At 38.5% G+C, this 11,295-nt stretch overlaps 1 protein-coding gene across 2 annotated transcripts in view; it reads right to left on the bottom strand.

Moving 5' to 3' along the window:
* Positions 1-2,858: 2,858 nt before the first annotated feature.
* The window catches only part of ASB3 (ankyrin repeat and SOCS box containing 3), a 130,048-nt gene continuing 121,611 nt past the window's right edge, over positions 2,859-11,295 (bottom strand). For both annotated transcript variants that reach the window (XM_084623785.1, XM_084623784.1), the window contains one exon: positions 2,859-4,687. In XM_084623785.1, the coding sequence (XP_084479911.1) occupies positions 4,431-4,687 (257 nt within the window). In that variant the 3' untranslated portion in view covers positions 2,859-4,430. The remainder of the gene's footprint in view (positions 4,688-11,295) is intronic.

Genomic DNA, 11,295 nt, shown 5'->3' with positions numbered 1-11,295 from the left:
CACAGAACCCTGTGGGGCCAGCTACATTCAGATTCTTCCATTTGGCAATTCCAATTGTAAGTACATCATCCACACTGACTGATGGTAGTGTCACTTCGCCACTGACAACATTTATTATTGCCTCTGGGTGCTTACTGGGAGGTCTAACAGATCAATGCAATGGATAGAGAAGCCATTAGTAGGAAACCAGAGATATGCATCTGTAGTAATTCTTGACTTCATTTCTTCTTTGTGGATCTCTTGTATTGTGCCTGATAGGTGACATTTATATTTGCAATGTCTTCCACCAGGCAGCTGCATATATGGGCCCAAGTCTTGAGAGTTTCTGGTTTCAGAGTAATCCAAATGATAGCACCATGGCACACTTCATGAAGATAGTTTCAATGTACATGCCACTCCATATACCATTCCATATTTCTGGAACATAGCGCATGACATGCTCACCCTTGATGAACCAGTCTAAGACATTACCTGTCACGGATTCCAAGGATGCAGGTAATCCAGCTGAAGAAATGTATGGGAGCATCATAAGTGCTCATATTTCAAAATGCTCAGCAGTGACAAGGTATCATGAGACAGTTTCTTCGGATTCAGGGTCTTGAAATTCAGAATCTACCAGACTTTGGCCTTGGCAAATGCGTTTTTTTCTATTTTACATGCTAACAGAAACGGAAGGGGAGACAGGAGTCAGCCCAATTAGAAATGTAAGGTAACAGTTGGACTTGAGGGGGGAGGGGCAGCTCAAATCCTGAGATTTAGCTCTGTAAGCACTTTGGGAGGGAAAATACTATTAACAAACTAACCTCTATTTATTCTTTTGCCAGAGTGATCTTCTGAATTAGTTCAAGAGGAACGTTCACATTATTTGATCAAATATGCATATTAACCTCAGAATTTCATATTATTTATAGTTCTGAAATAATTGGCCTATAAGGTCACCACATATACCTTCTTCTCCACATACTTTGTCTTGTCAGAAGAAGAGTGAAAATTAGCATTTTTTTACTGACTCATGGTTAGCTTTATCATCCAAATGGTAAACCAGTGAGTAAAACGTTATGATAACCCTTAACTGATAAGAGAGACAAACACATATTATTCCTGAATCTCATTGTTCCAATTGCAATTATCACTTGTTCCACTTCACCTATTAGGGGCATACATGAAATACAAGCAAGGAGACAGAAAGTTTTGACTGGTGAGATCTGTACAATAATGCATTTGTGTTACACTGTTTTACCATTTTATGAAAGACACACCTGCAGTCTACATTACTAAAAACACAGTCATTTTGACATTTGAAGGATACATTTGGCCTCTTCTGTTTTTAATTACCTGCTCTTTCACATTTAACAACGCTTTGAGTTTAAAACCAAAGATGATGAGTTTCTGAAGATTAGGTTCTCCAGCTGTGGTCTTTGGTCCATGGTGGTCTATGGAGCAACTATCGGGATCCACAATGAGATTGAGCTGGCTGGCAATCACCTCCTATTTCCAGCTGCTAAATTGCATTGAAAGACAGCTAAAAATACATAATACTTTATTATTACTTTTCCATATAAACAATTGCTTTAGTTGCCACTGGCCCTTATGTGATCACTTACAGGAGCAGAAAATGGGCTGCACAATTGTGAAAGGGAATGGACGTGATCCAGGAACCTGTTTCTATTAAGATGTGGTGCACACCTGTGTCCCCTCTAAGCTGCGTGGTCGTGCGGCTGCCCAGGAGTGAATCAAGTGCTGTGCACTTGATTAGCAGAGTGGCGCACAGCGGCATGTGTTCAGGTGCCTCTTCCCCTACTGCTCTGTAGCTGCGTTGCTCCTGCCCTCTGCCTTAGAGCCCCTGGCCAGCTGCTCCTGGGACCCTCATGCTGGCTGTACAGAGCGGGGTGTGGGGGGAAGGGGCACTGATGTCAGGGTGCTCCCCTCCCCCCTGCCCATGTACCCTGTCGCCGCAGAGCAGGGCAGAGGGGACAGGGCTCAGGAGCAGGAGAGCTCAGCTGCTGAGTTCTGAGCTTCCCAGTGGGTTCCTTAGAGAGACAGTGCACAGTCTCTCATAGGCTTCCCCAGCAGCCAGTACATACACACTGTCTCTGTATCTCTCTCTCTCTCACACACACACACTCTTTGTCTCTCTCTCTCACACACATACACACACACACACAGAGTCTGTCCCTCTCTCACACATACACACACACTGTCTCTATTTTGACGCAAACACAGAGTCTCTATCCCTCACATACACAAAGTTTCTATCTATCTCACACACACACACACCGTCTCTTTCACACTCACCTCCCAACACATACTTTTGTTGCTGTTGTGGTTACTTCTTGGTACTTCCTGCAATGCACATTTATTCTCTGTAATTTTATTCTTTCAAAGTGTTGTTATTTTGGTTTTTTGACTGGTCGATGCATTTAATAATTTTATTTCTCTCTTATGCTTAAATTTAATTCTTTGAGTAGTGAGTTCAGGAGTGGGTGGGTGACATTCTGTGGCCTGCGTTGTGCAGGAGGTCGGACTAGATGATCATAATGGTCCCTTCTGACCTTAGTATCTATGAATCTATGAATGTCTAACCTGTCCTGGCTGGAGTAATTATCCCTATGGTAACTTTTAAAATATATATATTATATCTAGGTTTCTACTGGTGATGCACATTTGCACATTACCTTGATACTGGTGCACATAACAAAATTAATTCCGCATCTGGATGGAAAAAATTAGAAGGAACATTGGTGCACACTATGAACGTTTGAGAACCATGCCTACAAAAATTACAATTGCGGGGAGACTAGATGAGACTGACCCAAAGGCAAGCATGTTGAAATCTGGTAAGAACTCCAACATGGAAATTTTCTTCTTAAATTGTTTATTAAATGAGACAAACGGTTTGATAACACATGGAAAATATAGTTGATACCAATTATTACAACGTTAGCATTGTATCCTAAGAATGAACATATGCACTCTGGTACAGCTCAGTACACAGGCACATCTCTACACAGTGTTATCAAATTCCTCTCGCTACAGACCTCATGTGGAAATAAAGGTGCCTAAGGTAACAAGATCTTTTGAAGGCAAGAAGGAACTTGAACTGACTGTTCTCACTCATGTGTATAGTTTGCATTTCCATTTATGAAGGCTGGCTAACTTTTCCAACCCAGCAGTATTTTTTTTTTAAATTTAAGATACAATATCCACCATTGTTTGCATTCCTGACCATGGTCAGCTCTAGATATGTGACACAGTTGGCACTTTGCTAACAGAAAAGTAGAAGTGAGGGTAGCCAGCAAGAAGAGACATTCCATCTCCAGAAATATCCCAAACAGGGCCAGAACTCAAGTCATTACCAATCAGAACAGAGATTGTCAATGCTATGTAATTAAAGAAAAAATAAATACATTCAGCAGATTAAACTCCTCTTTGCAACCAGCAGATATGGGATCACTGATCAGGTAGGTGCTTAATCTCCTGATAAAAGAATTAGTAAGAAACTCCAAAATATGTTTTAGAGTAATTACTGGTAAGAGGACAAATCACCACACTCATAGTGAACCTGAATTCCTTTTGTACTCTAATTTCTAAGAAACTAGAATAAATAGTCCATGAATCTGAACATGACATTTGGGATTATTGCAGCATTTCAATTCTACTATAACATCATTCCAAATACCACTGTAGTATGTGCTGTTCAAACACTAATCTGAATATTGCTTTTTTCTTCTATCGAGTATGTGCATAAACCTGATCTGCATCTCTGAAGTACCAAAAATTTCATTTTCATGTCTTTAAAGTTGGGTTGGAGGAAGTATTCTTGTTTTGCAAATAAAATACTATGTATAGTTTTATGGAAAAATGAATATCCTAAGACATTTTCATGGAAGGCAGAATAGAAGCAACTAATTATAGATTAATTAATTCGTACAAATTAAAACAGAAAGGATCAGACCTACCTCAACAAGCACTTTCCTTTTGGACATTCAGTGATCTCAGATGTCTGGCTCACCTAGATCATTTCTCAACATGTAAGTACAGAATACTCATATAATTTGTAATTTTTGACTTTAAAACATTTTGTTTGGCATGTATAGTATTTGTAATAGGATTTTTCACATTAATTTAGTGACTGACAGGGATAGCTATCTAGAAACTATGTTCACTGAACATTACCACATAAGAGGAAGGAATTTTCTTTTGAAAGAAAGAATACAAACGAAGGGACTAGAACAGATTTTTTTAAAGCTTTCCATGTAGTTGAGAACATCATAACTTGCAACATACTTCTAATTAAAAGGTAAACTGCAATGTGAAAAAACCCTTTACTAGAGTAGCAAATACAGTAGCTCTCCTGTGGAGTCTGCTAATTGACATTCATAAAGTCTGCAACATTTGGGTCCAGACTCAGGCAGTTGGAATATCAAGCATCAGCACCACATGCTTCCCTTCTTGGTGTCTTCTGAACCGGAATGAGTTGGGCAAAATGTTCCTTCATCCAATTCACCCTGAATTCTGGAATGTTCTGGAATGCCATTTATTCTCAATATATCTAAATACAGCAGATAGTCCTGTAGACAAGTGGGCAATGGTAATTTACGGATAAACTGGTCAGATCGTAGGTGTTCACTTTTTAAAATGGACCGGATCTCAAGACGACAAAGGTGAGCCAAGGAAGGGATAAAGGCTGTAAAATGAAAGAAACAAAAATCAAACTGAGGAAAAGAACTAAGAGATTAAACTATGTGCTTATATTTTTGCTTCTCTTAGGCAGCTCTCCTTTGATAAAAGAACATTAAATAAACCACTGGCCAGATGATTAATCAGAGATCTAATGTCTGAAGAAGCCTAGCAGTTTTAAAACCAGCATGTTAGAATGTCCCTGTATCAGCTGGATAAAAATACCTTAATCTTGATATATATGAAAACAAACTATTTCACACTCTACTAAAAAGTTCCACTCAACTTTCCTAAACCACCAGTTGCTTGGACAGAGATTAGCAGACGTCATGGTACACACAGGGAATGACAAAATAAAATCGAAATGATGGAAAGTCAACAACGGAAACACTAATTTCCTGTGGGGAGAAAAGAGTCAATATTGATGACAAAAGTTGTTGGTTCATGATAGTATGATTGCCATCTTTTTTTATCATTGTTCAGGCTATTACTAGTCAGCTTCTTCTTTAATGAACCGAGATTCACAATTACATTTTTGTACAACATACCTACGAGTTGTCTTAACCTGTTGTGTTGGCTAATATGTTTTATTGTGAAATTAGAAATTATAAACCATCCGTGTGCAAACTCTCTTTCTCACACACACACACACATATAGATACAATATAGCTCATATGAATATCTATATATCTCTATATACCCCTGGCTTGTGTCTCATCAAATTGCAGCCCAAGAGTCAAGTGGTGTACTAATGCAGAGAAAATACATTGCAATATGTTGTTACTATTTAATACAGATGCAGCAGTGGAATTTTGGTGGCGTTTTACAGACAGTCCATTATGTCAGTGTGGGCAACCACAAACCATGACACATATTTTTGGAGACTGCAAAATGACTCAACATCCTGGAGGTCTTTGCGCCTTGAACATTGTTTACAAGAATGCTGCGGCTTGGCTTGACCGGATTGCATACACCAAATAAATAAATAATACAGATGTTGGAATGCAGCTTTAAGCCTTCATATAATACATTAAGATTTTGTTTTACCTACAATGTTGCTATAAGATCTGATTAAGAATGACCAATCTGCTAAAAGGTGAATAAGCAGCACTGTTCCTATAGACACTCCCGTATATTAAGGAATATCATGGCCTGGTACAAGCTCAATTTTTGTTTCAGACAGACACCAGAAGAGAACAAAAATATGTCTGATTATATAAGAGAAAGGAGACAGTGAGACTTAACTGTGTTGGGTCTTCCATAATATAATTCTCTCCTTTCATCTCCTTCTCTCTCATCTTCCCCTTCTTATATTATAGAAAAATTTGTTTTAAACTCACATTTCTCACTAACAATGTCTTGGTCACAATCTTATAAAAATTCATGACTTTTATAAACACTTAAGGGTCTGATTCTTATTTTTACCTTGGCCTCTTTACCGCCAATCTGGCAGTGCAAAGTGGTATAATCATCTACAATAATTCTGCTATAATCATCTACAATAATTCAGTAATTTACCAATTTAAACCAAGGTTTAAACCAGAGCTGCAGTATCTAGACCAGCCCATTTTTGAGTTATGATGAGCAAAAATGAAATAAATAGATTAGAAATATATCCATAAAGTGAGATTGTGTCATTTTTTGGACTCCCCAGTCTCTCAGATTTGCCTCAGACACTCTAGAAAATGTTTGTCCTGGCATAACATAAAACCTCAAAAACGTTAGGTAGATTGACAAATTTGGGTGTAGTAAAAAGGGCCAAACGTGGTTTAAAATGGAAGGCTTCATTAAACCTTAAATGCCAAGTCTCCAGAATGGCATTGGGACTTGCTTACAGAACAAAGAGCACAGTTTGAATGGAATTTACGGCAGATTTAAAAGCATAAAAAGAATCAGCATGCCAGATTTTTTGCCAACAGTGCTCAGTGGCAGAAAGGAAGAGGAGAAGCAATGGAGTTAGTGAAAGGTGTCAGAATTCAAATGTTAGGAAAAGAGAGTCCGGATCAAGGGAACATGGTAGGAGTTTAAATGAGATGGGGTGGGGGCGGGAGCGGGAAGGAATAAGATAAAAGGAATAAAGATTAAAAGAGGACATCTTCCATCTATCGAGTGAGCTAACACAGAGGGGCAGGACATGGAGAGAAGAATGAAGGTCAATTAAATTAGCAATTATCCAAGTGCAGACATTACGTTATACTAGCTGACCCTGGAAAAAACGATTTCTGATCAGAGTTTAACTTAACCTTTTCATTATTAAAAGATGGTATTTCATTCTTCTGTTGGTCTATTTAGCAACTGACGATCACTGTATCTTCACGCTCCTTCCCTCGCTCTCCCAATGGGTGGTGTGTGGCTACGTGGTTTCCATAAGTAATTGGCTGACCTTTATCTCAAGAGCAGGAGTGTGACAGAGCAACACAAACTTTTATGAAATACAAGAGTTCAGGTTTATCTGTGCTCTAACTGGAAAAAAAACAACTTGTATCTATGTTCCCTACTCCTGAGCTACTGTCACCTCAGAGTCCCTTTCCTCTCAGGCCACAATCTGTTGCCTCCCCAAGGGTTTAAAGTGGAATCTCCTGCCTTTGAGGTCCCCTTTTTGTCAAGGAAATATAATAAAAGACAGTAACATAAATAGCTAGAACAATGTCTTAACTTTAAAGTTGTTTTCTCTCTGTCCCCTGCCATTTCTTTATTGCCTTTTCTCTCAGGTTAATAGGAGTAAGGGTATATTTGTCAAGCCTTATTGATGGCGAGAATCCTCTTTGGCCTTTCCCACAAAATGGGTTGGGGAAGTTCTTTTCCTTTCCCCATTCTCTGTCTTATGTGGACAGGGAAGCTGTGTGTTCTTTTCCTCCTCCTCAGGGCAGAGGGATGACCATATTATACATACCTGCCCGACTCCCAGGTTATGTACTCAGGTGGCTAAGACAAGCCACCACCCATACCACCATGGCCACAGAGATATTTTTAGCACACTATCTCAAGCAGACCTAGTGTGTGTCTGTCTACCCACCCTGGGAAGTATGCTCCCAGGTGCAGTGTAGACATACCCTCAGAAAGGAGTGGACATCAATTCTATTCTCCAGGAGAAGAGAGAGTCAGTCAGGAAACAAGAGGCCACAGAGGAATAGCTGTTGGAGGTCACCCAACAGCACTACTACTGTTCAGTGTCATATTTCACTTGATCACCAATGGAGTAGGCTGGCCCCACGGTGCAGATTACAGCATTGCTGGAGAAATGTTGGTATGGCAACAACCGTCAAACTGGCTCAATGCAAGACCAGGTTTATATATTATTTATCAATGCACACAAAAGCTATACCAAAGGTCTGACATAAAACCAATGCAAGCAAAGAAATTCAGAGTTAGGCTCTTGTTTCTTAGATATTGCAGCAGATATCATGAAGAAACCAGCAGATTTTAGCAAAATTGAAGAGTATGCTGTGAGTTAAAGATGAAGCTACAGGCTTAGCAACTGATTCTCCTTCAGAATGCCCTCTACAGATCTACACTTTTATGATGTGTGAGCCCTCCCCATCACAGTTTAGCAGACCACTGGCATACTAGTGCCTCCAAACAATTTGAGCAAGACTATTTAGCAACTGAGACGATTGAATGGGGCACCACTGCACCAACCACTCTCATTTCACCCTTATCTTACAAGGAATCTTAGTTTTATTCAATGACTTTTTACATGAATTAGGCTATATATGCAGGTCTGTTATGATCTAGCTAGTATTCTTTAGGGTCAGATACCTCACTCCAGTAGGCCTAGTTACAGCTTCAATGGCATGCTTACTGTGCCTAGGACCAAAATTTGTAAAACTACCACATGAATTGCCAGTCAGGCATTACTCTCTTAAAATGCTCCCTTCAGAGGGCAGTTCTGTAATCATTGTTTAAATTAGGCCTCCTCTGCCCTCCTTCTTGGGTGGTTAATATTGGGTTTTGGTTTCCTATATCCCCTGTGATTGAGAATCTGCATAACAATTAGCAAAGGAGAAAGAAAAGTTATTTTGCTGGTATCTGCTTTTCAGGTACATTGCATCTGCAGATCCATCTACCTCACCCAATAATTTTTTTTAATTTAGTAGAAACAACTGTGGATGGAGGCATGCCAAGGTTCCTTTTTTAGCTTCTCTTTGTTTGTATCTGAAAAGGGGCATTTGCAATGCCGCCAGCTCTGCAACTTTATCACAAGTCTCAGAATATTTGGTGTTCTTCTTGAAGTCCCAGCTCCTGAAGTAATATGATTACATGAAAATCTCAACTAACCAACTAAAAAAAAGTTTCTAGCTCTCATATTTGTGGAGCAAACCTTGAAAATGTGAACCCTAAAGACTCAAAAGGCACAAAACAAATAAAATGAAATAAAATGTATTATTTTAATCTTGTGAGTTTTAAGACAATCTCATGAGTTTTGGGGAGTCAGGCTTATTGCTTTTGAATGCCTGGGGATGGCAATACATGTGTGGCCCCAATGAGCACTGCTCTTTTAGATGTTTCGAAGCTCACAACAGTAGGTGTGTATAAGCCAAGAATGTTGATTTGCAAGCAGCTATATACTATATTTTATTTATGTATGTACACACACACAATAAATAAATACAGTTACTGGTGATTAATTTCTCTTTTATTTGCATACTATCTTAAAGTCAGACTACTGTTATTAATTGTATGTTATTTGAGTTCAATGTCTTTCTTTTTTATTTTTTGGAAAAGATATATGCCATTTCAATAGGATCCCAATTTCAGTAGGATCATTTTGGTTCTATTGTTGAGAATAACACATTTGTCGTGGCTTTTGGTTCTATGATTCTTAACTTGACAGATTAGCAGCTGAGGATCAATCTCAGCATAACTAAGGGACTGTTTATCCTATGGGTTAATGTACTTTGTAATGTATCACTGAATACTTTGACCATTAAATACACATGTACTGTAATGCTACATGCTCAAAATTCTTGAAACTTTTAATACTAAGTATTTACTAGAGATGTGCAATCGCCTCCTTCCTTTGTAAAGAGCAGTATTAATTCTGGAATTCTACAACTGGCAAACACAAGGTCCTATAACCCTCTGAGTACAATACAGAATACTTAGCAGAAGTATAGGATAATAGTACATATTTCAATGGGACAGAACGAAACACAAAAAATGGGGATTTTAGCACATAAGAAAAATCTTTGGGATCAATCTCCATTGAGAAAGATCATCTACAGCACTCTAATACTTAGGATCATGTTTTTAACCCAAGAGACAATAGTTTTCCCAATACAAACTCCATATCCTATCTATAGTAATGTACTATAAATAATTTACTATAGAGTACAGTAGAATGTACTAGAGAGTACAGTAGAACCTTGGAGTTACGAACATCTCAGGAATGGAGGTTGTTCATAACTCTGAAATGTTTGTAACTGAACAAAACATTATGGTTGTTCTTTCAAACGTTTACAGCTGAACATTGACTTAATACCACTTTGCAGCTTTACTATGCAGAAGAAAAATGCTGCTTTTAACCATCTTAATTTAAATGAAACAAGCACAAAAACAGTTTCCTTACCTTGTCAAATCTTTTTTTTAACTTTCCCTTTTTTTTAAGTAGTTTATGTTTAACGCAGTAGTGTACTGTACAGTATTTTCTTTTTTTGGTCTCTGCTGCGTGATTGAGTACTACCGGTTCCAAATGAGGTGTGTGGTTGACTGGTCAGTTTGTAACTCTGGTGTTTCTAACTCTGAAGTTCTACTCTATTTATCTTTATTCCTTTCATTCTCAGCAATTCATTTACTCATATATTCGGACAAGTATACAATACTTAATGGTTATACAATGTGATGTTTGCCTTGGGTGCTTTCAATTTCATTTATTTCAGTCATCATGTTTATATGTTCCACAGTCTGTACATAAAAAGAAAAGGAGGACTTGTGGCACCTTAGAGACTAACCAATTTATTAGAGCATAAGCTTTCGTGAGCTACAGCTCACTTCCTCAGATGCATATCGTGGAAACTGCAGCAGGCTTTATATATACACAGAGAATATGAAACAATACCTATTCCCACCCCACTGTCCTGCTGGTAATAGCTTATCTAAAGTGATTTCCAGCACAAATCCAGGTTTTCTCACCCTCCACCCCCCCACACAAATTCACTCTCCTGCTGGTGATAGCCCATCCAAAGTGACAACTCTTTACACAATGTGCATGACAATCAAGCTGGGCTATTTCCTGCATAAATCCAGGTTCTCACATCCCCCCCACCCCCATACACACACAAACTCACTCTCCTGCTGGTAATAGCTCATCCAAACTGACCAAAATGCCACTTTTACTTTGGCATGAAGCATACTTCTATTTCTTGGAGAATGCTACTACTAGTATAGTTTTATACTTAATACTATAGATACATGTTGAAGATTGCCTCACAAACACCAGACACAAAAACAGACCTTTCAACTACAAAAGCAAAAAAGGTTGCCAGTTATATTGAAATTTTCCATGATCTTCCACCAACTTAAAGCACAGCACAGTTCAAAAGTCACATTGACTATAAAGAGACAAGTTCCATTTCATTTCATTACTCCCTCTTTTTCATTTGAAAGCCTCAAGTC

The sequence above is a fragment of the Lepidochelys olivacea genome (assembly GCF_965140295.1).
Source record: "Lepidochelys olivacea isolate rLepOli2 genome assembly, chromosome: 3".
NCBI lineage: Eukaryota > Metazoa > Chordata > Testudines > Cheloniidae > Lepidochelys > Lepidochelys olivacea.
The sequence above is the reverse complement of the archived record's forward strand: the minus strand, read 5'-3'. Positions and strand labels throughout refer to the sequence as shown.